Source organism: Prunus avium, chromosome 7 (genome assembly GCF_965620075.1).
Source record: "Prunus avium chromosome 7, drPruAviu1.hap1.1, whole genome shotgun sequence".
Classification (NCBI taxonomy): domain Eukaryota; kingdom Viridiplantae; phylum Streptophyta; class Magnoliopsida; order Rosales; family Rosaceae; genus Prunus; species Prunus avium.
Genome location: NC_142290.1, coordinates 28,499,856 through 28,524,880, shown reverse-complemented (window position 1 = coordinate 28,524,880; position 25,025 = coordinate 28,499,856). Strand labels below are relative to the sequence as shown.

General features: G+C 39.3%; 3 protein-coding genes across 4 annotated transcripts; all 3 read right to left on the bottom strand.

Annotated features, from left to right (window-relative positions):
* Positions 1–11,783: 11,783 nt before the first annotated feature.
* LOC110763825 (large ribosomal subunit protein eL21z/eL21y-like) lies at positions 11,784–13,483 on the bottom strand. Its single transcript, XM_021966701.2, has 2 exons — positions 13,077–13,483; positions 11,784–12,242 (listed from the first exon to the last, which is right to left on the bottom strand). Exons 1-2 carry the CDS (start codon positions 13,311–13,313, stop codon positions 11,985–11,987), a joined length of 495 nt encoding a protein of 164 aa, XP_021822393.1. The 5' UTR covers positions 13,314–13,483; the 3' UTR covers positions 11,784–11,984.
* Positions 13,484–15,942: 2,459 nt separating this feature from the next.
* On the bottom strand, positions 15,943–18,360 carry LOC110763821 (uncharacterized). The gene is made up of 4 exons (XM_021966696.2): positions 17,882–18,360; positions 17,585–17,746; positions 17,213–17,402; positions 15,943–16,396 (listed from the first exon to the last, which is right to left on the bottom strand). The coding sequence occupies exons 1-4, from the start codon at positions 18,092–18,094 to the stop codon at positions 16,236–16,238; spliced, it is 726 nt and encodes a 241-aa protein (XP_021822388.2). The 5' UTR covers positions 18,095–18,360; the 3' UTR covers positions 15,943–16,235.
* An 841-nt stretch (positions 18,361–19,201) lies between these two features.
* On the bottom strand, positions 19,202–23,983 carry LOC110763814 (zinc finger CCCH domain-containing protein 1-like). 2 transcript variants are annotated; one of them, XM_088244804.1, is made up of 5 exons: positions 23,937–23,983; positions 23,785–23,851; positions 21,164–21,315; positions 20,264–21,078; positions 19,202–20,099 (listed from the first exon to the last, which is right to left on the bottom strand). In XM_088244804.1, exons 3-5 carry the CDS (start codon positions 21,198–21,200, stop codon positions 19,995–19,997), a joined length of 957 nt encoding a protein of 318 aa, XP_088100930.1. In that variant the 5' UTR covers positions 21,201–21,315; positions 23,785–23,851; positions 23,937–23,983; the 3' UTR covers positions 19,202–19,994. The 2 variants fall into 2 exon arrangements, with proteins under 2 accessions (XP_088100930.1, XP_021822378.2); XM_021966686.2 differs by lacking the exon at positions 23,785–23,851 and having other exon boundaries at positions 23,937–23,982.
* Positions 23,984–25,025: the final 1,042 nt, after the last annotated feature.

The window sequence follows — 25,025 nt, the reverse complement described above, 5'->3', positions numbered from 1 at the left end:
CATCGTGAAAAGACAGATTCAAACTATGACCTCTCAAGAAATCAACAAAGCATCATTCAAGGATTCTTCATTACAAGAGAGAAGGATTATCTATGACGCTAGCGCTTTCCTCCAATGATTTGTTTCTTTAATCTTTTCATGGAAACAAAATTCTAGAGGGGAAAAACCTCCTTCCAAATGACACAATTTTTCTCATTTATTAGCTGAAAAACAAATTGTAAAAGAACTTGGAAGAATAATGCAAGCTTTACATGGGAAATATGAAATTGGACTATTATTTAACCTCATCATTGTACAAAGAATTGCAAAGTTTTCAAAACATGCCTGCAGCTATATATATATCTACTGCTTTGGTTCACTCCAGGTCTTACTCTCAAAGAATTCATTCAGCATGGACTCGATAGTCTCAGGATGAAACGTTATATACTTCTGTGGGTTCTTCCTGTTGGAAAAATGGCTCACATTAAGTATGCAAGTGAAGGAGGAAGCGACCGGTCGCTGGGTATTTGCGACCGGTCGTTTTGAAGCAGATTCGAAGTCTGAAGAAATCGCAGGAAGCGACCGGTCGCAAGGTATCTGCGACCGGTCGCAAGGTATCCAAAAGGTATCAGCGACCGGTCGCAATGTATCCGCGACCGGTCGCCCGCAGTGCTGTTTCGTTTTTTCATGCGTTTTTCAAGGTGCCTTTCACATGTGCTTGTTCCCTACCTAACTCCAAGTGCCTCCAAAGAGTTTTATGGGTTCTAGGAAGTTTGGCAACATGCCTTAGAAGCTGGAACACAATTTGAATGTTGTTTGTTGACTTGTACCAAAGGGTTTTCTAGGTGGGAGACAAGGGGACAAAGGGTGCATGCTTTATGGCTTGTTTTCTGGTTTGCCTAACCTTGTGTTTAGTTTGGTAGCTGAAAGCAAGAACGTGAAGGAGTAATTGCAGCCCTCTACTAAGTCCAAAGGTCTGCCTACAAAAGAAAGTGAAGATGCAAGACAAAGTGTGGTTAATCTCAAAGTTGTCAAGTAGCTGGGAGCTATTGTGTTCAAAGGGAGGTTATCTCACCAAGGGAGGAAGAGAGAGAGGGCAATCAGTTCAAGAGAGAGCTGAGTTGGGTCTTGAGAGTTTAGACACCAAAGAAGGGAAACACCAAGTGTGAGAGAGTGTTCACAAGTGCATCAAAGTATTGAGCAAGGGGTGAGAGAGAAAAGATTGCTTGGGAGAGAATAGAGTTCTAAGGGGGTTTCTTTGTAAACCAAAGTTATAACTTATTCTTTCATTAGTGAATTTCTCAAGGGGATCACCAAGAGGATGTAGGCAATTGCTGAACCTCTATAAATTCTTGTGTCACTTTGTGCTTGGTTGGTTTCTCAAGTGTGTGTGTGTGTGATTCATCCATCCTTGTGTGTGTCACAAAGTCCATCAACAACAAGATCATTAGGGGAGTGAGTGAAAGTGTTTGTCTATTTTCACAATAAGTGGTATCAGAGCTGAGTTTGAGCAGCAAGTTCTAGTGTGTTGAAGATGGCAAGTGACAAGGAAGCTCAAGGTGGAAGTAGCTCTATGCAACCACAAGCTGTCACCATGAAGGTGGAGTTGAAGCCTTTCACAAGGAAGGAGAACTTCACACTATGGCAAAGGAGGATGAAGTCAGCCCTTACACAACAAAAACTCAGTGTTGTCTTGGGAGGCAAAGAGAAGAAGCCAGCAACCATGACAGATGCGGAGTGGGGTGTGCTAGATGAGTTGGCTAGAGGAGCCATCGAGAACTACATCACCGATGAGGTGCTCATCAATGTGATGCAAGACACAGCGAAGCAAACATGGGAGAAGCTCGAAGAGATGTTTGCAGGGAAGTCGCTGTCCAACAAGCTCTTTCTCAAGGAAGAACTCCTAAATCTTCGGATGGAGGAGGAAGGTAATCTAATGGAGCATTTGAGCAGCTTCAATAGATGTGTTGCTGATTTGCAAAGGATGGAAGTGTTGTATGATACGGAGGATAAGGCACTCATGTTTCTAACATCCTTGCCTCCGTCTTATAAACATTTCCGAACAACGCTTATGTTTGGGAAGAGTACTTTGAAGTTTGAGGAGGTGGTGCAAGATGTGATGACGCATCACCGGATGTCCCAACGTTCGGAGGAGAACTCTCAAGATGCGGGTCTATTCGCAGGGAACCGTTCAAACAAGCGTGAAGTCAAGATAAGCAACGGAAGGAATGCTAAGTCCAAGGACAAAGAAGGGTGCTTCGAGTGTGGGTCTATGGATCATTGGAAGCAAAATTGTCCGGTATGGAAGGAGAAGATGAAGAAAGCTGGAAGTTCAGCAAATGTATGTGATGATGACATTTGTGATGAACTCTTGACGGTTACGGAGGAGAGTAACGGGGAAGTCATGGCAAGTTCTTTGGGTAAGAGTTCTTCTTCAAGTTGGATTTTAGATTCCGGGTGCTCATATCATGTGTGTGCAAATAAGTTGATGTTTGACACATATGAGGATAAGAAATCCAGCAAGATTATGTTGGGGGACAAAACTACATGTGAAGTTTTGGGCATAGGGACTGTGAAGATCAAGTTGCAAGATGGTGAAGTTTGGAGTCTTAGTGAGGTAAGGTTTGTACCTGCACTAAGAAAGAATTTACTCTCACTTGGCTCTTTGGATAGAGAAGGGTACTCTTACAAGGCCAAAGGAGGGAAGCTCATGGTCACACAAGGTACTGTGGTGGTTATGAGGGGGGAAATTCAACCAAACAACACATACAAGCTTTTGGGTGGTGCAGAGATTTGTACCAAGGAAGAGCATGCAACAAGTCTTAAAGTCAAGGAGCCGGTCCAACATAATGGGGAGGATGTTGTTAAAGAAAAGCTTCTTGCCAAGGTGGTCATGGAGGAGTCTCCATTTGAGGTGGAGCTTGACACAAGGGCTGAAGAAGGAGGGCAACAACAACACACTCACAAAGGGGTTCTACTTGAGGTGGAGCCATCATCAATTGCAAGGTCCGGGCCCAAGGAATCCATCAAACCGTCCCTAGGTTTTGGATGGATGGACCAAGAAGTTCCAGCCACGTTTCGGAGTGCTATAGGGAGCATGAAGCGGGAAAGTTGGAGAGGTGCATTGATGAAAAGAAATGTGTTCTTAAATCCAAGAGCAAGGTTGGCTAAGTGGGGATTTAGTGAACAAAGGTTTGGTATGTGGTTTACATATCAAGGCATGTCCAAGATTCAAGGTTCCAAGAAGGCAAGGAGCAAGGAATTTGGCATGGGGGATCTCTCTTCTACAAAAGAGGTCCATGTTCCTCAAGCTTAGACTTGGGTGGAGCACCTTCCACCAAAGGTGCATTGAGGCAAGAGGTGTATTGCCATGGTGGAGCTCTTGGAAATTACTAGAACTATTTCTAAGAGGTTGAAGAGGTTCTAGAGTTCAACAATGGTCCATGGGGTGATTAATGGTTCGCCAAGGTGGAGATTGTTGGAAAAATGGCTCACATTAAGTATGCAAGTGAAGGAGGAAGCGACCGGTCGCTGGGTATTTGCGACCGGTCGTTTTGAAGCAGATTCGAAGTCTGAAGAAATCGCAGGAAGCGACCGGTCGCAAGGTATCTGCGACCGGTCGCAAGGTATCTGCGACCGGTCGCAAGGTATCCAAAAGGTATCAGCGACCGGTCGCAATGTATCCGCGACCGGTCGCCCGCAGTGCTGTTTCGTTTTTTCATGCGTTTTTCAAGGTGCCTTTCACATGTGCTTGTTCCCTACCTAACTCCAAGTGCCTCCAAAGAGTTTTATGTGTTCTAGGAAGTTTGGCAACATGCCTTAGAAGCTGGAACACAATTTGAATGTTGTTTGTTGACTTGTACCAAAGGGTTTTCTAGGTGGGAGACAAGGGGACAAAGGGTGCATGCTTTATGGCTTGTTTTCTGGTTTGCCTAACCTTGTGTTTAGTTTGGTAGCTGAAAGCAAGAACGTGAAGGAGTAATTGCAGCCCTCTACTAAGTCCAAAGGTCTGCCTACAAAAGAAAGTGAAGATGCAAGACAAAGTGTGGTTAATCTCAAAGTTGTCAAGTAGCTGGGAGCTATTGTGTTCAAAGGGAGGTTATCTCACCAAGGGAGGAAGAGAGAGAGGGCAATCAGTTCAAGAGAGAGCTGAGTTGGGTCTTGAGAGTTTAGACACCAAAGAAGGGAAACACCAAGTGTGAGAGAGTGTTCACAAGTGCATCAAAGTATTGAGCAAGGGGTGAGAGAGAAAAGAGAGCTTGGGAGAGAATAGAGTTCTAAGGGGGTTTCTTTGTAAACCAAAGTTATAACTTATTCTTTCATTAGTGAATTTCTTAAGGGGATCACCAAGAGGATGTAGGCAATTGCTGAACCTCTATAAATTCTTGTGTCACTTTGTGCTTGGTTGGTTTCTCAAGTGTGTGTGTGTGTGATTCATCCATCCTTGTGTGTGTCACAAAGTCCATCAACAACAAGATCATTAGGGGAGTGAGTGAAAGTGTTTGTCTATTTTCACAATACTTCCCATTCTCGATCATAGACCTGCAACACAAAGCAAATCCATATTAATGCCGAAAAAATAATTATGATTTCTGTTTTAAGGAACGTTAGCAAATGTGCGAAAAACATGCCCGAAACAATTGATGAATGCTCTGTAAGCAGGCAAGAGGACTTCAGCAACAGCCAGCCTCTCGCAACTCGCTGTCATGAACCATCCACTGAGATTGCCTTTGATGAATCTCCTCAAATTGGACGTTGAAGGTCTTGAACTGATCTTTCACCATTGCTCTTGAAAGTGAACTCCTGTCACTACCTGATGAATTTCCGCTTTGGATGGTAAGACACTACAGAATCTACATCTCACCAACAAAAACACACAAAAAAAAGGGAAGACAGAAAAAAAAAAAAAAAAACAGAGCAGCTGAGAATGATTTTCAGCTAACACACAATCAGAAAGCTTACAATGGAGAACAAGTTTGATCAAAGAATCAAAACCATAGCCCAAGAAACCCTCTTATACTGATTCGAATGCTGTTGCACAATCCTTCGGTGTATCTGCACCCAGTCATCCCCCAACAAGTCCTTTGCTTTTGACCTGTATATAATTACTTAATAGGCAATATCAGGATGCAGATAGGATCATAATCAATCAAAGAGCAAGACTAGATAACTGCGAACATTAAAAACAGTCATGTGTGATTGTGGCACAGTTACTCTCGACAAAGGCTTAGGTAACTAGAAAGAAAACCAAATTTTGGAATGTGGAAAAGGAAGAAATATAAATAATAACAAGTATATAACAAGGCAATAGCTTAGCTAATCGATATTTTAGTTAATATATAAATTATTGTAATAATGAACTTGATAAATTAAATATTACCCTCATAAACAGTTAGAATGGAGACAAACCCTCCAAGTACCTAACAGTTCAATAAATCAGATGAATTTACCAAAAGATTGGATCGAACAATTTATACCGTTTATCAGATCATCCACAAAGACATCAAAGTTATACATATATTTGTGAGTTCCTAGACAGGGAACAAAATAGCAAGAAGCAGAAAGCGGAGGAATCAATACTTACTTGAAGAGAAACTTTACATAGTTTATCACATAGCTTGTCAACGGATGGACAGTTCCATCAAGAACAGCAGTTTTGGTGGCATCTTTTTCAACAGCTTCTTCAAAATGTTGAAACCAATTGTGTCCCACATCGGAGAGAGGGAAGGAGAAAGAGTACTTTAAATAGAATTACCCCACTCCAACTAATACCGAGGCCTTTTGTGATAAAACCCCACACCTGAGGATTGTGCAAGTGGTAAAGTGGGGACAGTATCGGTGTTGTTGGAGTGGGCCCTCGGCCCGTTAACCTGGAAAATTTGACATGGTATCAGAGCCAGGTTGCGGGCCCGTACTTGCCACGTGATGGGTGGGTCCCCGTTTGGCCCCGTGCGATGGGTGAGTCCCCATTTGGCTCCACGTAGGCCAAAGGTGCCACGTGATGGGTGGGTCCCCGTTTGGCCCCGCGCGATGGGTGAGTCCCTACATGGCTCCACGTGGTTGCCGATGTGTGGATCTCCACGTGTGACCCACAAAATGGGGTCTCACGTGCGGGGGAGTGTTGAAACCAATTGTGTCCCACATCGGAGAGAGGGAAGGAGAAAGAGTACTTTAAATAGAATTACCCCACTCCAACTAATACCGAGGCCTTTTGTGAAAAAACCCCACACCTGAGGATTGTGCAGGTGGTAAAGTGGGGACAGTATCGGTGTTGTTGGAGTGGGCCCTCGGCCCGTTAACCTGGAAAATTTGACAGTCTGAGCTAGACGTTTTGTCAAACTTATTGCAGGTTCCCGCATTTCCATGCAAGCAGGGCCAATAACTTAATCTGTTTTTCTCCATACCGAATACATTTTGGTAAGAAATATGGTTTTGGCTCTTTGTTTCTGAAATGTGTTATATACTCCTAGGATTTTAATGTTTGACCTGATAGTCCATGAAAGGAGTTTGTAGTTGCTGTGGTGGCTGTAAGTGGGTCTTTTCCGGTATAGCTGATGCTGCATATGAGATTGACGTGTAGTTCAATATGAACCTGAAATGGTTTGTAATTGCTGTGATTGTAGAAGTTGAACTGGTCTTTAGTTACCTGTAGCTGATGCTACACGTGAGTATTCATTAACCCGGATGCGGATACTGTGGGAGCAAATTTCCTCCCACGGGAATATTCGCCTAAAGATTCCTTCGTCTTCTCCGCCTCTCTTTCTCCCTGCAAAACGAATAACAATAAGAGGACCACACCCGGGGGGTGTTGGCCAAAGGCCCTCCGATGCCTAAGTCAGTTCAATCGATCTGAAGAGAAACGATAGCTAAAATAGGGTACGGAGTTATATGTGTTCATGGGGTAAACCGGGTGGCCGGAGCCTTATGTAAAAGAGGGAGAGAAAGGAGGTGGCTAGGGTTTCTAAGAGATAATTTCTGCAGAGTTTCAGTAGGAGTTTAGACGTACCTCAACCTTTGTGTGTGGCCATCCTTTTATAGAGGTCTCGGGAGCTAGGGTTTCAGAGGAATAATTCCGTAGATGGAAGGGAATTATTCCTCCCCAATTTGGCGAGATTTGACTAATTAGGGATTTGATTTATCTGATTTAAATCAAATCCCTAATCAGGGTAGTAATCAAATCAATACCTAATTTAATTAGGTAACTCCTCCATTAATTGAGAATATCCGTAGGAATCAAATCAATCCTTAACCTAATTAGGTAACCTTCTATTTAATTGGGTAATCCCCAATTAAATTGAATAATTCCTAATTAGGTCAAATAATCCCTAAATGGAAGGAATTATCTGACCTAGGTTTACGAATTAATTAGGTTCCCACAGATACCCGGGATGAATTGTGGATACTAACTATGAAACCTTGTATGCTGGGCTCAACTATGCAGCCACAGTAATGAGAAATGGTAACAAAGTTTACAGTTAATTTCTTCAGGGTATTTAAGACTACTATGTTTAGTCCCAACCTGTTTTAAATTGTATAACCTTTGTGATGAATTTACATAGATCTTGTCTCACACAAGTTCGAGGCTCTAGATGTGAAGTGGCAGCTGATCTGTATTATGTTGTATCGCAATAATGTTTCTTGGTGACTGAAGCTCTAGCGAGTAACCACCTGCAGCTTGCAGCTTGCTGTTGCTGGTATTTTACAATGGGGTCGAGTAGGCTATTACCAGTTGGGGCCTTGAAAATGGCTGATTTGCGTGTGCTGATACTAAAAGATTTGCTTTGTTGTGCATGTTATGCGGAAAACATGGATCGACGGTCGCTGGTCCTATGTTTCGAATTGGTCATCCCCTCCATTAAAAGTGGCAAAATATGTACATTGACAATGCCTGATCTGACAGAGATAAACTATTTTGCTTTTTCTCATATATATAATATTGAAAAATAATTTCCATTTGTGTTATACACAGTTCTAGAAGAATCATGAATACAAGGATGGTTCTAGAGTTGTGGAGATCATACTATGTCGGCTAGACAAAGAGAATTGGAATTGGAAGAACTCTCTAGAGCAAGAACACTCATATTGCTAGATTATGGCGGTGGAGCATGATGGCTAAATAATAGCCACAAAAATAATATTGTAAAACATAGAAGTTTCTAACATAAACTAGGGGTGGGCAATTAGATCGATAACTCGAGAAACTGGCCGAACCAAATCGATTGGGTTGGTTGGGTTCGATTTTTTAAAATATTTTGGTTTATTTTTTATTTTTAAATAGTTTTTAGTTTGAAGTTTTCACAGTGACCAATTTACCTGAACCGAACCTATCACTGTTCACCAGCCAATATTGCAAAAATAATTGCGCAGGGTGGGTTTCGAGCCCCTTCCTCCTTTGTTGCTGGTTATTCCATCATCCACTGGAGCAAGCAAGTTTCTTTGTAAACATTGATATAATAAGTTTATTTAACGACTTTATAGTAGAATAAATATTATTAAAAAAAATGATAGGATCTCTCTTTTTTCGCACCACTTCTTCTCTCTCTTTTTGGATTACTTCTTCTTCTTCTTTTTTCTTCTCTCTCTTCTTTCTTCTTCCCCCCTCTGTTTTTATTCTGTCACAGCTTTTTCATCTTCTTCTTCCTCCCTCTCTCTTATTCATCTCTTTCTTATTGTACGGTAATCCAATAAGAACAAAACTGTACCAGCCATTTTACAAAGGGAATAAATGTAAGATCCCACATCGACCAACAGAGAGGGGGTTGATGTATCTTATATGTACATGCCTGCATCCATCTAGCACGAGGCTTTTTGGGAGCTCACTGGCTTCGGAGTCATGGGAACTTCGAAGTTAAGCGAGTTGGGAGCCAGAGCAATCCTAGGATGGGTGACCCACTGGGAAGTTGTCGTGAGCTCCTAAAAACAAAATCGTGAGGGCAGAGAGGAGGGCCCAAAGCGGACAATATCGTGCTACGGCGGAGCCGATCCCAGGATGTGACAATAAATAAGCTGGAGTCGTGGAGGTGGAGGGACAAGCTGCGAAGTCGTCGAGCCCAGATCCTGCAGGCTCCGTCTTAGTTCTACCGCAACCTCCATCTCAGTTCCTTCGCAACCACCAGTTAATCACCAAAGCCGAGAAAACCAAACCGTTTGACCGGTTAACTAGAGTTGGTGGTTCGGCTCCAGTACCAGAAATCTCTCCACCGAAAGCTACGGTTCGGCGTACGATTTTGGATAAAACCCGAACCAAACCAAACCGTGCTCAGCCCTAGTATAAGCCCCACATTTGTGGCTGGAGTAAAAAATACCAAGTCGGTGGACTTGGTGATGTTGGCAAAGAATGCCTATAAATAGGCATGCAATGCAATAAAGCAAAGTGGAGTCTAACAAAAAGAACTCCCAAACTAATGGAGCCAAGAGCTACCCAAACAAAGCTATGCTGAGGGCCAATAAGCTCACCCATCTAAGCTGGGGCCAAATAGCCCAAACTAATCTTAATCAAGTGTGGTGGCCAATATGCCAAAGCTATGTACTATTCTCCTTCAATGTAATAAAATCACTTTATTTAACTATTGTTCTATTGTCCTAAACCCCTTCACACATAAACCAACAATGGTATCAGAGCAACACACATCACACCTCCTACATTCTAACATATAATGATCCTTCATTAATCATTCATTCCTTTCTAATTATAAGGTCCGTTGCTTCTCTTGTGCTGCATATATCCGAAATTGCCATACAACTCTACTTGTTTCGAGATGTGAACAGCTCATTATTAATTGTGCATTCAGGCTGGTATTTAAACTGGAGCTTGGATCTTGCACGCTCAAACTAACACAATCGATCTGTCCTCAGGCAACTCATTGTCATGCAAATTTGCTCCCAATGTTGCTTAAATTAATAAAAAAAATTGTTCGCTCGTCAGTTTTCTGTGTTCTGGGTTCTCAGAAAATATGAAAAGAGGAAGAAAAAGTTGGAGAGGTTAGGGAGGCCAACCCAAGCTCAACAAATTCGGGTTGAACCCGGGTTATCCAAATTGATCATGTTAGGATCAAAGTTCATGTTATAATTAAGGCTAATGTGATTGGTGAACAACAACATAAACAAGAAGTTGAATGTAAATCTCCCACTATTAACAATGTTATGTGCTTGATTTTGCTTTTATAGCCCGTATGTACGTGTCCTCAGGCCCTCATGAAATGACTCGTCACTTTGGAGGATCCTTACAATAGTATGTGCTAAAACAAACTGTATTTTGGCACACTCCCACACCAGATGGTTCTTTGGAGCATTCCTTAATGCAACTCTGCAGCTCGCATCTGCTTGATTGATCAATCAGCTTATGGCACCAGTGCTCCGGGATCCTCACGGCAAGTGCATCGCCGTGAACCACTGAGCAAGTGCCGAATTCAACTGCCCAATTAAAAGGGGAAAAAAAAAACCCAATAGCTGAATTATGCAAGTTATGTAACCATGAGAAACCCTGAAATAAAGAAGAAAACAATTGAAAACAGTGGGTTAATGGTGTTAAGAGAGATGGTACCTGAGACAAGAAGAAATAACAGGATAGGGTAGAATGTGAAGGAGTCCTTAAAAAAGGCTCCATCATTGTAATTAATTTTTCATCTTCAGTACCTAAAAAACCTCAAAGCTTCATCATTGTAGTTAATTTGTAAGATAAAAGAGTCCTTAAAAAAGGCTGATGTCTTGTTATATACGGTGGCCAAGATTCTTACAGAAAATTCTGAAAAGAAGAGAAAACTGGGCTGTATTTATTTATCTCAGAGACAGAGAATCAGTTCTCAGAAAATAATACTTTGGATAATTACAATCAGAGAAAGATCTTCTTTTGGTCAGCAACAAAAGTAAAGGTACCAATTTTACTTCTCTTTTTCCTTTGGGTAGAGAAAGAAAACAAAATTAACAAGAGTAATTGGAAAGCAAGGTTTCTCTGTTTGAAGTTGGAACCCCAGCCCAGCTCACCTTATATTCTTTTCTTAAACCAATACATGGTAGACTTTAGATTAAATGCTTCTGATTCTATCTTATAGGGAGTTCATCTAGTGTCACATTTAATATGAATTGTCTAGTAGAAAACACCACCTTAAAAAAACAACTTTTATCCTATAACTTTGTTCAACTTTTGGCCAATTCAACAAAAATGTAGACTAGAACCTATCGGAAATGTTGCCACGCTACAAGAATTTCTGCAAACCGGACAAAGACGATTTCTATAAACCATGGTCATGAGTTCAAATCCCATAACACGATAGAGGACGAAAGATTACAGTTAAAACATACATGGTCCTAGGTCATGCGTTCAAATCCCCTAAGACCATAGAGGGTGAAAGATTTGAACCATACATATACATAGCAAACAATGACAGCTGAATCCAAAAATCTAAAAATTCACATGACTTACACGGAGTAAATAGTTTAAGATTTGCTCATTAATCCAAAAGAACCATTTGAAGCTGAAGTTTCTCAAGTTCATACTTGCATAGAAAGTAAGCAATGTAGGATTTATGAACTTTTAAAAAATTCACACGACTTTAGACAAACCATGTGTCAGTGTTTAGATTAAGACAATTGACACAGACACAGTAGAGCCCAGAATTTAGTCCAATCTAAAACAAATATAGGTGTAAAAGAGACTGATATAATTAAACTTTGAGCATTTGAAAAACCATGAGGTTGCTAATTTTTTAATGCAAAAAAGGCAAGGTTGAACCTGCAAAATAAGCATTTCTAAAACCCAGCCACAGCTTTAAGCCAGCCAAGTGCTGGAAATAATCAGAAAAAACTTAAGCACAACACCACAAATAATATAGGTAATTCCAGACAATTTCCACATTCGCACAAAATTGTACTTGAAAACCTCATGTATCATAAAACATTAAGCTAAGCAATTTCTGCTGCAGCAGATGAAAGTACCTCAAACTAAAGAAGCACTTGAATAAACTAGACCAGTTCTTGGAGATAACCAACACAACCGTAAAATAGATCTAGTAGCCTCCTTTAAGATCATTGACGACATCATATGGAATGGGAGTAACAGTTTCCATGACTGCCCCTTCAACCCTGAAACCTGGCTTGGGTCCCTTCGGCTGCCTCTTGGTGCTAATAACCTCATCCTTTGCCTTGGCCTCAGCCTTCAACTGATCATTCTTTATCTTCCTCAAACGGAATTCCTCAGTGCACCTTGAAGGCTGCACATGCTCCACACGCACATGGATCCTCTTCCTAATAATCCTGTTGCCAACCTGATATCATGCACAAGCATACAACTTGTAAACCTTCCAATAATCGATTGCAAAATAAAACATACAACAATCATTTAGCATCAGGGCAAAAGCAGGATAGAATTCCTCAAATCATGAGACAAAAGGAAACTAGATTTATGGCAATGATCAAAATTACAGTGCTCAAATTAAAGCTCCTGATTGATCCAAGTAAAGGATTAACCTACATTATCTCCATTGTACAAAAATGGTTCTTCCTAGAATCACTAACCTACATAATCTTTTATTTCCACAAGTGAAAATAAATTAAAAACCTAATTTCCCGATCCATAAACGAAAAACTGAATCAAACAAGTCATAACACATCCAGCAGACATGCAAAAACTATATATAATCTGCACACAGCTTTCTATAGCTATTATTTCCCAATAGAAGCTGAACATTATTGACAACTTTTCTCCATTTTCCTTGCAGTGAGTTATAAACATCTGACATACAGTAAGCCATTCTCTAATAAGGTGTATTACCCAGCTTCTCATTCAGCATAATCTAGACATCAACAGTACAATTAGCAGCTATAAACTAAAACCATCTGAAACCCACAAACCACATAAACATATACATATACATAAAATCCCAATTTCCACCTAACAACAACCACAACAATGATAGCTATAATGTACCCAGATGTCACTGAACACTGTTAAGTCGAAATCAAACCAAAAGTTCGGAAATTTCAACAAGAACCCACAAATCCAGACAAACATTCCACAGAAGCAAATCATCAAACACCATTCAAACAACAACTCAGAGTCCAAAAATGAAAATACAGAAAACCCAGCGAAAATGAATCACCTGCTTGTTGATCTCCACACCGATGGCGCGCTTGGTGACGTTCCAGACGCGGCCAGTACGTCCATGGTAGAACTTGTGGGGCATACCCTTGTGCACGGCGCCGTTAACCTTGACGTCGACATAGTCGCCGATCCTGTAGGTCTTCAGATAGGTTGAGAGAGGGATGTAACCCTTCTTCCTGAAGGCCCGCGAGAAGAGATCGCGAGTACGAGACCTGAGACCGTGTCCAGCCGGCATTTTGAGCTGCTCTCTCTCTAAGGTTTGGAGGTTTCTTTCTGAGAGTGGCTGCTAAAGCCCTAGACGATGAGAGTGTAGAGTATAACTCCAATTCAAACACGGGTAAGGAGAGATGCTGGAAAGCTTAATTGTATATTGATAATGTTTTTTTTGGGTCTGAATGTATATTGATAATGTTGAACTTAAGGACAAGACTCCACTAATTCACTATTGACACTACTAATAAACTGCTCGAATCCGAGTCTCTACATTTACATGTTGTGTATTTATTCGTATTTTGCAACATCTAAGTCATCTTAATTATTTAACCGTCTAAAACATGACACATCATTTGTTTAAAATTGTTTTTCTCTTTTATCAGGAAAATTGTTTAAAAAACTAATAATTTTTTTATTGTTCAACTAAAAACAAAAGACCAAGCGAGAGAGATGGCAGGTATCTTGGATGGCGTTGTGGTGGGTGTGTAAGAGCATCCACAGTGGGGGGTGTAAATTCGGGGGTGTAAAGTCACTTTTACATCCCCTTTACACCTCCGGGGGGTGTAAATATGTTTTTTGCTCCAGTGGAGGGTGTAAATTCGGGGGTGTAGCCGTGGGTCCCAGCCTTTTATGTTGACTTTTCTTCATTTTTGTTCTCTTTTCTCGGGTGGGTCCCGCCTGCAAGGGATGTAAAAATGGATGTAAATATACATTTTATTTTACATCCCCATGGTGATGATGTATATTTACATACATTTACATCTCACCATTGGAGACGATTCCGGTGACTCGGGGTGTATATTTAACATACACCCCCATATACACCCCCCCACTGTGGATGCTCTAAGAGTGGGGAGAGAGAGAGGGTTGTATGGCGGCTTGGGTGTGGTGGGGATGTGTTTGGGTAGGGGTGGCGAAGACATTGGTGGTACTTTTCTGGTTCTTTTAATTTTGGATTTTATGAATTTTAATTGATTTCTTAAGTTATTAGATTTTGTTTATAAAAATTTAATGATGTGTCATCTCTTAAGCAGTTAGATTATTAGAATGGTTGAAATGTTACGAAATGCGGATAAATACGCAATATGTAAATGTAGAGGCTCGGAATCTACTAGGAGACTCCTAAAGACTTGGTAAAACAAAACAACGTAAAACATAACTTCTTATAGAATAGGATAATTAGTTTATTTAATTAAAAACAACTACAATAACTAGATAAATTCTTAACACCCTCCCTTAAACTAAATGTTCCTTGAACAATCAGTTTAGCGAGAAACCTTCAACATGCACTACAACCAGTGGCGGACCTATTAAGGCGCAAAAAGGTGCAGCTACACCTCTCCTCGCCGGAAAAACCATTGTAGATGCTTCAAATTGCCCTTTTGCTCAACTGGTATATAGATTACCTTATTTCCATTTTCAACATTTAAGTAAATGTCTTTGTCCTTTTACTTTCATTTATTTTTATTTTACTCCATTTACTTAAATTTACAATGTAAATAAAGAAGTACCCCCCATTTGGATTCAAATAAAAATACTAGAAAATCAAATTCCCACCAAATCAAAATATGAAAAATCTGTTTTAGTGCAAAATACGATTTAGGCTAAAAACAATGGCTCATTAAGTCAATATGTACTTTATACTAAAATCCCATAAAATCAAGTTTTCTTATTAGATGTATAAGGAATAAAAGCCGCAAAAAATTAGCTTGAGAAAATGATTATTCCGAAAAACTATTTTTCATACTTAGTCAATATTGCACCTCTGCTAAAAAAAATCTAGGTCCGCCATTGACTACAGCTTCTGTCTTCAAGCACTATCCTTCACAGAGCAAACTCCTAACAATTTCCTTAGCTTCGAAAACATCTCTAATTTGAGAGGCTTGGTTAGAACACTGGTTTCATGAAGTGGTTGCAGTCCCACATCTGCTGCTTAGACAAATCTCAACTCTTTTCTCCTCTATAAAATGCTTCATATCTTATCCATGTTATCCCAGACATGAAGTCCAACCCTCTCTTGGGTCTTTCTAAATAAGGACCACTTGGAATTTTTCTTGAGTGTTTAAAGTTTTTAGTCAACGTTAGATATTTAAATTTGAAAATTTTCTAAATTTTTTGTTATTTATTATCTAAGATTTGGAAATTTCCGAAATTATTAGTCCAATATTCCGAAAATGGAAAATTTCTGGAAGTTCCGAAATTTCCGAAATTGCTGAATATTTTGCATCGGAATGGAGTAATTATATTCCAAATTTTCGATATCGAAATTGATTTCCAGTTCCGAACATGTTTTGGATGGAATTCGGAATGTCTGTTTCCAATCCGTTCTGGCCGAATTACTTTCGAAATCGAAATTGATTTCCAGTTCCGAACATGTTTTGGATGGAATTCAGAATATCTGTTTCCGATCCGTTCTGACCGAATTACAAGCCTATGAACTTTCGCATTTTGAAGTCTCATTTTGTATTGAACTTGTTTCGAAGAATATCGACTGAGAATGAACTTCTCCTCTACACACTTTTTTTCCTACTCACTCCATTTCTTTTTCATTCGAATGGTATTCAGAATCACTTTCATCAGCCTCTCACATTATATTTTGTTCAATATGCATAATTGAACCTCATTTTGTCCAATATGGAGTGATATAAATATAAGAAAAAGAACAAGCTTTTCATTCCCAATACAAAGTTTCTAAAACTTTTACTTATTTCAACAAAGCCTATCTTACAAAACGAGGTTTAAAAAAACCTTTCTAGGGAACCTATCTTACAAAATGAGGAAAAAAACACGACTTTCTAGGGACTTTCTTACATTTTCTTCAGTTCTACTGCACAAACCCCAAACGACAACTGACCTTCTATTCTTCAATGAAGCTTTTATTCTAATAACATTTCAAGAAACAAGACTCTACTTTATAGCAAAGAAAGGTGACCTCTCAGAGCTTTCAGTAAGTCCATTCTTGGGGCAAACCAACATCAGAACGAAGCTGGTTATAGCAATCCCCTCTGCCCCTGCCCATGCCCATGCCCATGCCCATGCCCATGCCCACGCTTTCGATAGGTTTCCTTTGCTGGATGGCTTTAATCTGCTGGATATTTCTGAACCCTGCAACAAAAACATATAACCAATAAGGAAAACAATAACTGCAAAATGAAAAATTGAGATCAAAGTATTGGATGAAACGCACAATTGACAGCCGTTGATCAATGGGGCTGCGGCCAGGCTTGGCTTTGTAGTTTTCATGTAACAATGCAGCATTCAAACAATTCAATGGATTTCTAATTTTGTTTACTAATTCCAAGCAGTGAAAACAAATATTCAACCTATCTAGAGGTCAGCACATGCAATATTACTCAGTTTATATATATATGGACAAGCAGACCCATCAGTCCATATTCCAATAGAGATTACCATTAATGAATAGGTCCACCCAAAATATAAAACAATGGGTTACTATTCTGCCTAAACAAGGTGCTTCAAGCATATGAAGAACCACTCAACAATCTTTCTCAATTAAAAACAAGATGTTCACATTTAAACTTTTAACTACAAGTGGAAATATATAGCATCAAAGAAAGGATAAAACTTCCATTTTTGTATAAAAGACACACCCTTTATTTTGAGAAAACCTTCCATGAAAGGCTAATAACGCTATGACACGCGTGATAACACTTCCACTTGACATAACATTATTGCTTGGTCGGGGATAACAATGCAACTAAGTTTTTCTCCTTTGTTTCAGATTGACACAAAACTTTGCACAGTTGGCACCAAAACAGATACGAAAACAAAAGTGTGCCAGAAACACATCAATACAAATGACATTACGAAAGTACGAAAAGAATAAGGAAAAAGTTGACGAAAATAAAAAAAGAACAAAATCAAAACTTCGAACAGCAGAACAAAGAAATAATAACTCACCCTGTTTATTTTTGACCTGAGGATTACTGGTGGTGGTTGTGGTATTCAAAACCCTGGGATGAAACACACCGGTGCCTCCAGAAACCCTCTCAAAACCACCCATTGATCCAATCCCACTTCCCTGATACGTCCAAAGGCGGTTTTGCTGTCTATTCAAAACCCTCTTCCTAGTTTCCAGAAAGCTACATACCTGCCAAAAATGACAGCACATTACCATTAGCAACTCTCGAAACTCTGCCACTCCATTTATTGAAAGCTGGGAAAAAGCAAAAGCCTTGAAAAGACAGACCAAGAGTAAAAATAAATAAATAAATACATACATGACAGAGAAAGAAGGAAAACCCGGTTCAAGTTTTTTGGTTCATTGTTTACCTGAAGTTGAGCCGGTTTCAGAAACTGATTGTTGTAATGGAGTTCAGCCCCATACCCATGAAAGCTTGGACCTTTCTCTTCAAGACCATGACTGAGGCTGAGATTAACAGACCTCTGAGGCAGAGAACCAAGTTGGTTGTACTGAACCGGCGGTCTGAACGGCTGCAAACCAAGCAAAGACAAAATAGACAATGTTAGTGTTAGATACTCATGCAAAGGACTCATAGAAAGCTAGCTCTGTGTGTGTGTGTGGGAGAGAGAGAGAGAGAGAGAGAGAGAGAGAGAGAGAGAGAGAACCTCCATGGGTATATGTAGCAGAGGTTTTGAAAGGCATTGACGTTGTCTGAGGAAAGAAAGAGCAGCCAAGTGTTGGGCGAGCTCGTCCATGGAAAGAAAATGGTGGGGGTTTAGTTCGGAGGTTGAGGAGGCTACTTCGTTGAGGAAAATGTCTGAGGGAAGCCATCGTTCACCATCATTCAGATTTGGAGGAAACCCACCCATTTTAAGCATAACCCACCAAACTTCAATTCAAACACCCAAAAAAAACAAGAAGAACAACAACAACAAAAATAGCAAGGTCTTTTTGCAAGAAGAAAACAGAGCACAGAGAAAACACAAAAAACAGAGAAATAATTTTTTTTTTTTCAATGAAACAGAGGAAGATAGAGAAGGAAAAGCAGTTTCAAGGGTCTGAAAAGCGGGACTGCCATGGTCTTACTTTCCAAATAACATCGTAACTCTCTCTCTCTTCTCTATAAAGAAGACAGAGACAAGTGTATTATGTTACGGCCCGTTTGGTTCCCAAGGAAAACGAGTTTTTGGAAACTGATTAATGACTCAATGAGCAGTTGTCAATTTCAAGACTCAATGGAATTGGGAAATTTAAAAAACCGTGTATTTATTTACAATGTTGTCAAAAATACGACTATCCCAGGAATATCTTGGTACCAAACAAGCCCTTGAGGTCAGCTTGGGCTTAGGCCCATACTCACACGACCTATTGAGCTTGGCCCGTATTGGTCGGCTCGTTCGCGTTCCACTACTCGGCCGTTTTAATCTTCTGCACAACGCAAAACCTCCTTTCCTCTATACTCACTCGCGTGGGAAAACACGTACTACTCGCAGTAGAAAGCTGACGCGCGTACCCTGGGACACGTGGCGTTGTGTTGATTTCAGGTAGATAAAAGGTCTACGCGGGAGTGAGTGTGCCGTTGCCCGGGAAAGGCTGATACGTGTTTGCAGGCACAAATCAACGCAACGGATGTGACCACCTGCTAAGACTCGTCCCTTTCGCTGACACGTGTCTTATGAAGGATGGGATTTTGTGTGCGTGCATTCACATTAGTTACCGTGTCCCTCTCCCTTTTCTTGTACACTCATCATCTTCTCTTCTTCTTCTTTCTTTAGGGTACTTCTTTTAGTCTTTTTTTTTTCAAATTGTGTTTTATGTTTTTAATTTCACTTATTTAAAAGTGTTTGGACAAAAATGACGTTTCCAATTTCAATTTTAATTGACAAAACTGGTGGAATGAACGAAATAAAACATCTATAAGAGTACGAGAATTTCCAAGCGAAACTAGCGGAATGAACGAAAATACATCCATAAGAGTAGGAGAATTGCAAGGACAATGAAGGGCCAGCTTCAGTATAAATTCATTGGCAATTACACTTGCTAATCCAGTAAACTAGTTTCCACTAATCAACATGGGAGAAACGTTGGATACCACCACAGGATTTCAGTACGCAAATTTATATGGAATGAAATGTGTAAGAAATGTAATAAAAGGCAACAGATTTCCGCCAAACTTCTCATTTCAGATTGGTACCAAAATGCGAAATCCAGGCACTTATGAACAACCACCCACACGCATATTGGGAGATTTGTAGGAAATTCTGCAATCACCCAGCTTGTAGCCAAAATTCCATCTCTTCACAAAACATGAAAAAGGAAATTTTCTTTTCCCCATTCAAGCTTGGAAACACTCAAGGATCAACCCTTTTAAGCAATCTTCAAAAGGCCCTACAAACATTCCCACTACTCTAAATTTAATTCTCACACTGCATATGTTCCCAAATTCAATTGCAGGCTTCAGACAAAAGGACCCATGCCCAAAAAATTTACCTCCAAACTTTGACAATTGCAGTTCCTACCTAAACGACATTGTTTTCTCTATTAGCCAAGCCTTCCAGCTCCAAAAGGGTATCAAAATGTGGTGTATTATATACCCATAAAGTATGTCATAGTAAGGTATACCTTCCTTATCGTATACCAAACTGCATACTATCAATCACTATCACCATCCTCTCCCTCTGTTCACACTTTCTCTTCAAAACTTGGCCAGGGAGTGGGGAAATTTTCCTGCTCACATGCCTTGAAAGCAAAGAGTTCAATAAGTGAATGTAGTGGAAGTTACTTGCCCTCTGCAGCCATCCTTCTGCGTATCTCATGAGCCGTATTGAATATGCCAAGAGTAGGCTTGTCGCACACAAAGCACTTCTTGTTCTTTGAATGATGCTGTAAATGAAAAAGCAGATTAATGTTAGAAAAAGCTTAAAAGAAACTCAACATTGAAACACAATGACTATTATACTTGATCCACAAGTCAAAAACGACATTGAATTCCATTGAGCTATCGCAGCCACAGGAGTTAAGATGACACATTAAGAAAGAGAACTCACCTTTAGTGCACAGTGCTCACAGAAGTAGTGGTTGCATTTAGTCACAATAGGATCAACAAATGGTTGCCGGCAGATGAAACATGCAAATGGCAATGAGCCATCCTCATCATCATCAACATCATCTTCCTCTGTCTGGTCCACATCATCCTCACCCAACGCTAAATTTCTCTTCCTTATTTTCTCTGCTTCGTCCCACTCCCTTTCCATCTGCCACCCAGACTTGTAGTCTCCACGATCATGCATAAACTTGCATGAATCTCCATACCCACAGTAGCCAGTCTCTTTGTAATCCTTACATATGTCTGGCTGATAATCAAATCTTGTGGTAGCTCTGATGTGAGCAGAAGCCCTGAGAGGCCCATGGGAACCTCCCGCTTTCTCACTGGCCACTGTTAGCTCTCTTCGGAACCCAGCCTTGTAATCAGTATATCCGTGGATCCCTTTATACAACTTTTCATCCCCAGAACCTTTGCTCTTCCCCTTCAAATCCTCCTCCGCCAGCTTAAGAACTCTCTCACGAACTGCTCGGGCATCTCTAGAGAACTCAGTCTCAGTCTCCAAAGTCGCAGTTGCTTTACTATCATGTTCAACTTGGATTTCTTTTGAAGACTTGAACTCGAAGATTGCACTGCTATCAGGCGTAGAGCTCTTAGAGAGTCCACTAGAAAAATACAGCTTGCCATCAAGCTTTGAGGCTTTTCTTTGACTTGGTAATGATGTACCCCCCGATTTTGAGTCCTCCTCCTCCTCATCTTCATCAACCCTTCGCTTTCTAATGTTTTGCTTCTTCAATGGCTTCCGGAAGAAGTTGCAAACTGGAAATGCAAAAGAACAATGTTACAAAGTTACAGTGCACACAATGGAAACAGATATACAAAATTCAAACAATAGTACACATACCTTCACCAGGTTCTGCATTTCCATCCAAATCCGCCATATAGGCACAAGCAACCAAAGCAAGGGGGCGAATTCAATCACCGTTACTTGGGTTATTGCAGCTGAGTTGCCGAATTAGGGTTTTGAGGGGTAATTCTTCCTTTTTTTTATGGCCACTGCTGACAAACAAAATTCACTTAATAATTTAACCAAAAAACTCTAACCAAATAGAGAAACCATCATATATTCAAACATGGATTTATACAAGAATGTCATAAAATACAGTGAAACTCAACGAACTTAAAATTTCTCAGAAAAAAAAAAGAGAAAAGAAATATATAAATTCCATTATATTATGTGGTCGATCAGTACTCTAAAATAAATTTAGTGTTTGTTTCCTAAGCAACCTATGAAATAACAGAGAAAAGATCCATGAATGCTTGACCCAGATATACTGTCATTCCAAAGCTTCAATGAAAATCAGCACCAAAAAGTGATGATTTGGTGCAACCCTAGTGCTGAATTTCACCAAATTAGTTCTCTTGACATTTTCCAATACTCCATTATCACATTTTATTATGTCCATTGTGCATGGAAATCTGCTTGCAATGAAAACCCAGGAAGCTAAATCTTTGTAGCACTCAAATGGATTCAAGCTAACAAAGTACGAGTACATAAAATATATACTTCACAATTCATAGGTTATTGATCAAAGACCACATGACAGTCTGTTAATTTGATCAACATAATTAATCTCATAATTAGCAATCACAGTTCTTACTTTGTTAATTTGATCAACATTTCTATATATAGGTACTAAAATAACAAGATTGATATATAACGGGGTATTAGAAAAATGAAAATGCTTGAGCCATAGTTGAACTCCTTTCACAGGATAGCTAGGGTTTCAACAGTGCAACATATTGCTGCTAACAGGTAGAGAGCCATTCTAGTTGAAATTTAAGATAATAGTGAGATGAATCTCAAAGTTTGATTCATTTTTCAGACTAACTAATCTTGATTTGGAAAAATCTAGAAAGAGCTATAACATGCAACTCAAAACAGATTTGCAGTGAGGACTTAATGTTAATATCAAGAATCAGATAAACATGATGTTGAAAGCGTTACACTGGAAACATGATCACAATGACAGCAAGACTTGAGCCAGAACACAACTCTTTTTTTTCTTTCTTTCTTTCTTTCTTTCTTTCTTTTTTTAATGTAATAAAGCATTCACCTAATATGTCATGCTGCATCCCTTTAAGAGAGAGTAAAGTGAAACACGCAAAACATGGAAGCCAGAATTTATGCTACCATTCCTGCTGCCTAATCTGTATCAATGATGGGGTCATGCTTAATTCATCTTTAACTCCAAACCCTTTGTTGAAAAATGGGAAAATCACTGGTTCGTGTCAAATAGCAAGGAAGATCCATGATAGAATTTTTTTTTTCTCTTCTATATTTAAAAGAGGTAAGAATTAAATTTCCAACTCGCTCCACATGCCACAAATCAATTAACTCAATCTTCTCTTTTAAACCCTATCAACACATGCTCTGAATGAGATGGTTTTGTCTTCAATTTCTTGTCTGTTAACTAATAAGTAGTGAATTACAAAGTTACAAAATATCCATATCCATTACAAGGTTTGAAGGAAAGGAAAAACTACATAATCTTAAGAAAAATGTGAAGAAATCTTTTGGCAGTCAATGGAAACAGGTTTTGATTATCTAATGGCTTACATTTGTGATGATATTTAATTAAGTTGAATGTTCAAACTATTATTTTTATGAGGACATTTGTGCAAGAATAAAAATGGTGATGATCCATTTTGTGCAAGCATCTGCTTTAGCCTTTACAAACTACAAGCATAAATAGGGGCACTGCATTATCATAAATAACTGGTTTGTTTGTAAAATAATGCAAAGTTTAAGGATATGGTACAAGCCTATAGGTGCCTTATTTCATTGTACCATTGCCACTTGAAGGAACTCTTAACATATGTTCACAGGCACTAATCTACTGTTGCCTTATTGCACCCTCCACCTAGCCCACCTAACTCTCTAGCTTAAGCTGATACATATCTATCCATCTCCTTTGTAATATTGTCACTTTACACCAGTAGTTCTGAATTTCCATTAGAAGAAAAAAGCCTGAAATCTGTTAGGATCAGTCTCTTTTGCCCAATTTGACTTCCAAATTCCTTTCTCTCTTTTTTCCCCTTTTGGAGATGGGAGTTTCAATCCTCCTGATCAGTCCCTTTTCATTTCCCATGTCAAGAACAAGAACCAACAACACCAATATTTACTCAGTCCCTCACATAAAATAAAAAATTTATAAAAAAAAAAAAAAAAAAAAAGCTGAACCCTTTATTTTGTTTTCATCCTCCTACCAGTGAATTCAATGCAAACCTAGTCACTTCAAATGAATATCCAATAAGCCTCTCCTTCCTATGATTCTATCTCTCTATATATTTGAAGTTAGAGAGCAACAGGGGAAATTATGAAGAGGATATTTCAGTACTCAGTAGCAGACTAGGGAACTAATTTTAGAATGCAGAGTAGAACCAAACAAACAAAAATCACAAAATACAACAGTAGAACCAAACAACAGAGCTTAACCAATTTTTTTCCCTTTGACTACTAACCTTCACAGCAATCACGAAATTCAATCTTTGTCCAATCTCAAAGGCAATCAGAATTTTTAAGCAGAACCTGCCAAATTAATCAAACCCTATCGTTCAAAAAACTTCAATGAAAAACCCACAAGAAATTTATAAGATTTTGCAAACAAAATTACCTAGGTTAAATAAGGGCTTCTGACTTTATTTAATTGGAGACGGCGCAGCAGTAGACGGCGTCACCGACTCACCGACTCAACGGAACCAGCAGTAGACGGCAACCAATGGCAGAGGAGTTACACAGCGCTAAGCTTTTGTCCGGGAGAAAAGAATGCTGTACGAAGAATGCCAAAACGAGCGTTTTGTGTGAGAACTCAAACGGTGTCGTTTTGCAAATGCCAATTGAATAAAAAACAGATAGCTTTGCTCCTTCTTTGCCCTCTTTCTTTCTTTTTTTTTCTTTTTTTTTTTCAATTTATCTTCGTTTACCATGAACTCAAATATGTGAATCATAACCAAGGTCGTTGGTGTGAGTGGTTCGGCACTCTCATTCCTTAAGAGAGGTCAGGGGTTCGATCTCTGCTCTTGTACGGAGTCACCACTTTGGCTAGCACTTTACCCCTTACGGGCCGACCCGGTTAAGGCTTAAAGGTGCCACCCATAATTGAGGCCCATCCAGGATCACCTCGTGGTTCAGATAAAATATATATATATATATATATATATATATATATATATATATATATATATATATATATATATTTGAATCATGATTTTGGACCCATAATGAAAGGCTATGTTGTAAGCAATTTTGAGACATTTTTGGTGTATTTTATGATTTTTATTTAATTGTTTATGAATTTTTTAAGATAAAAAGAAAATAAATAAGCAGATAACACGTTTCACTATCGTATGCAGACACTGTCAAAGACACTGACAAACGCACCTTTCATCTGCTGACACGTGTCGATCTCTTGAAATTTTTCTTATTTTTATAAGATTTAACTTTAAAAGTTCATAACAAATAAATTAAAATTTATAAAAATACACTGAAATTTCTCAGGAACTCCCTGTGACATTCATTTCACCCTAAACCTCCACAAAGCTACTTTCAGCTTACAAAAATGCAAAAAGATAAGAATAACTCAGCTTTGTTTATAAACAAATCAAAACAAGAATTAATGTTCTATCACCTAACACTCTTATTTCTTTGATCCAATTATTATTATTAACTAAAAAAAGTGGAATCATGATTTTAGACTTTCATA

Bases quoted from the DNA above. Each gene is read 5' to 3' on its own strand.
- LOC110763821 (XM_021966696.2), bottom strand. From the start codon at position 18,094: ATGCTTAAAATGGGTGGGTTTCCTCCAAATCTGAATGATGGTGAACGA. The intron at 17,747-17,881 runs GTTCTCTCTCTC...CTTGGTTTGCAG, and splicing joins TGCTACATATACCCATGGAG to CCGTTCAGACCGCCGGTTCA. The intron at 17,403-17,584 runs GTAAACAATGAA...CATTTTTGGCAG, and splicing joins TGAAACCGGCTCAACTTCAG to GTATGTAGCTTTCTGGAAAC.
- LOC110763825 (XM_021966701.2), bottom strand. From the start codon at position 13,313: ATGCCGGCTGGACACGGTCTCAGGTCTCGTACTCGCGATCTCTTCTCG. The intron at 12,243-13,076 runs GTGATTCATTTT...GCATGATATCAG, and splicing joins GTGTGGAGATCAACAAGCAG to GTTGGCAACAGGATTATTAG.
- LOC110763814 (XM_088244804.1), bottom strand. From the start codon at position 21,200: ATGGCGGATTTGGATGGAAATGCAGAACCTGGTGAAG. The intron at 21,079-21,163 runs GTATGTGTACTA...TTGCATTTCCAG, and splicing joins AAATGCAGAACCTGGTGAAG to TTTGCAACTTCTTCCGGAAG. The intron at 20,100-20,263 runs GTGAGTTCTCTT...TTTCATTTACAG, and splicing joins GTGAGCACTGTGCACTAAAG to CATCATTCAAAGAACAAGAA.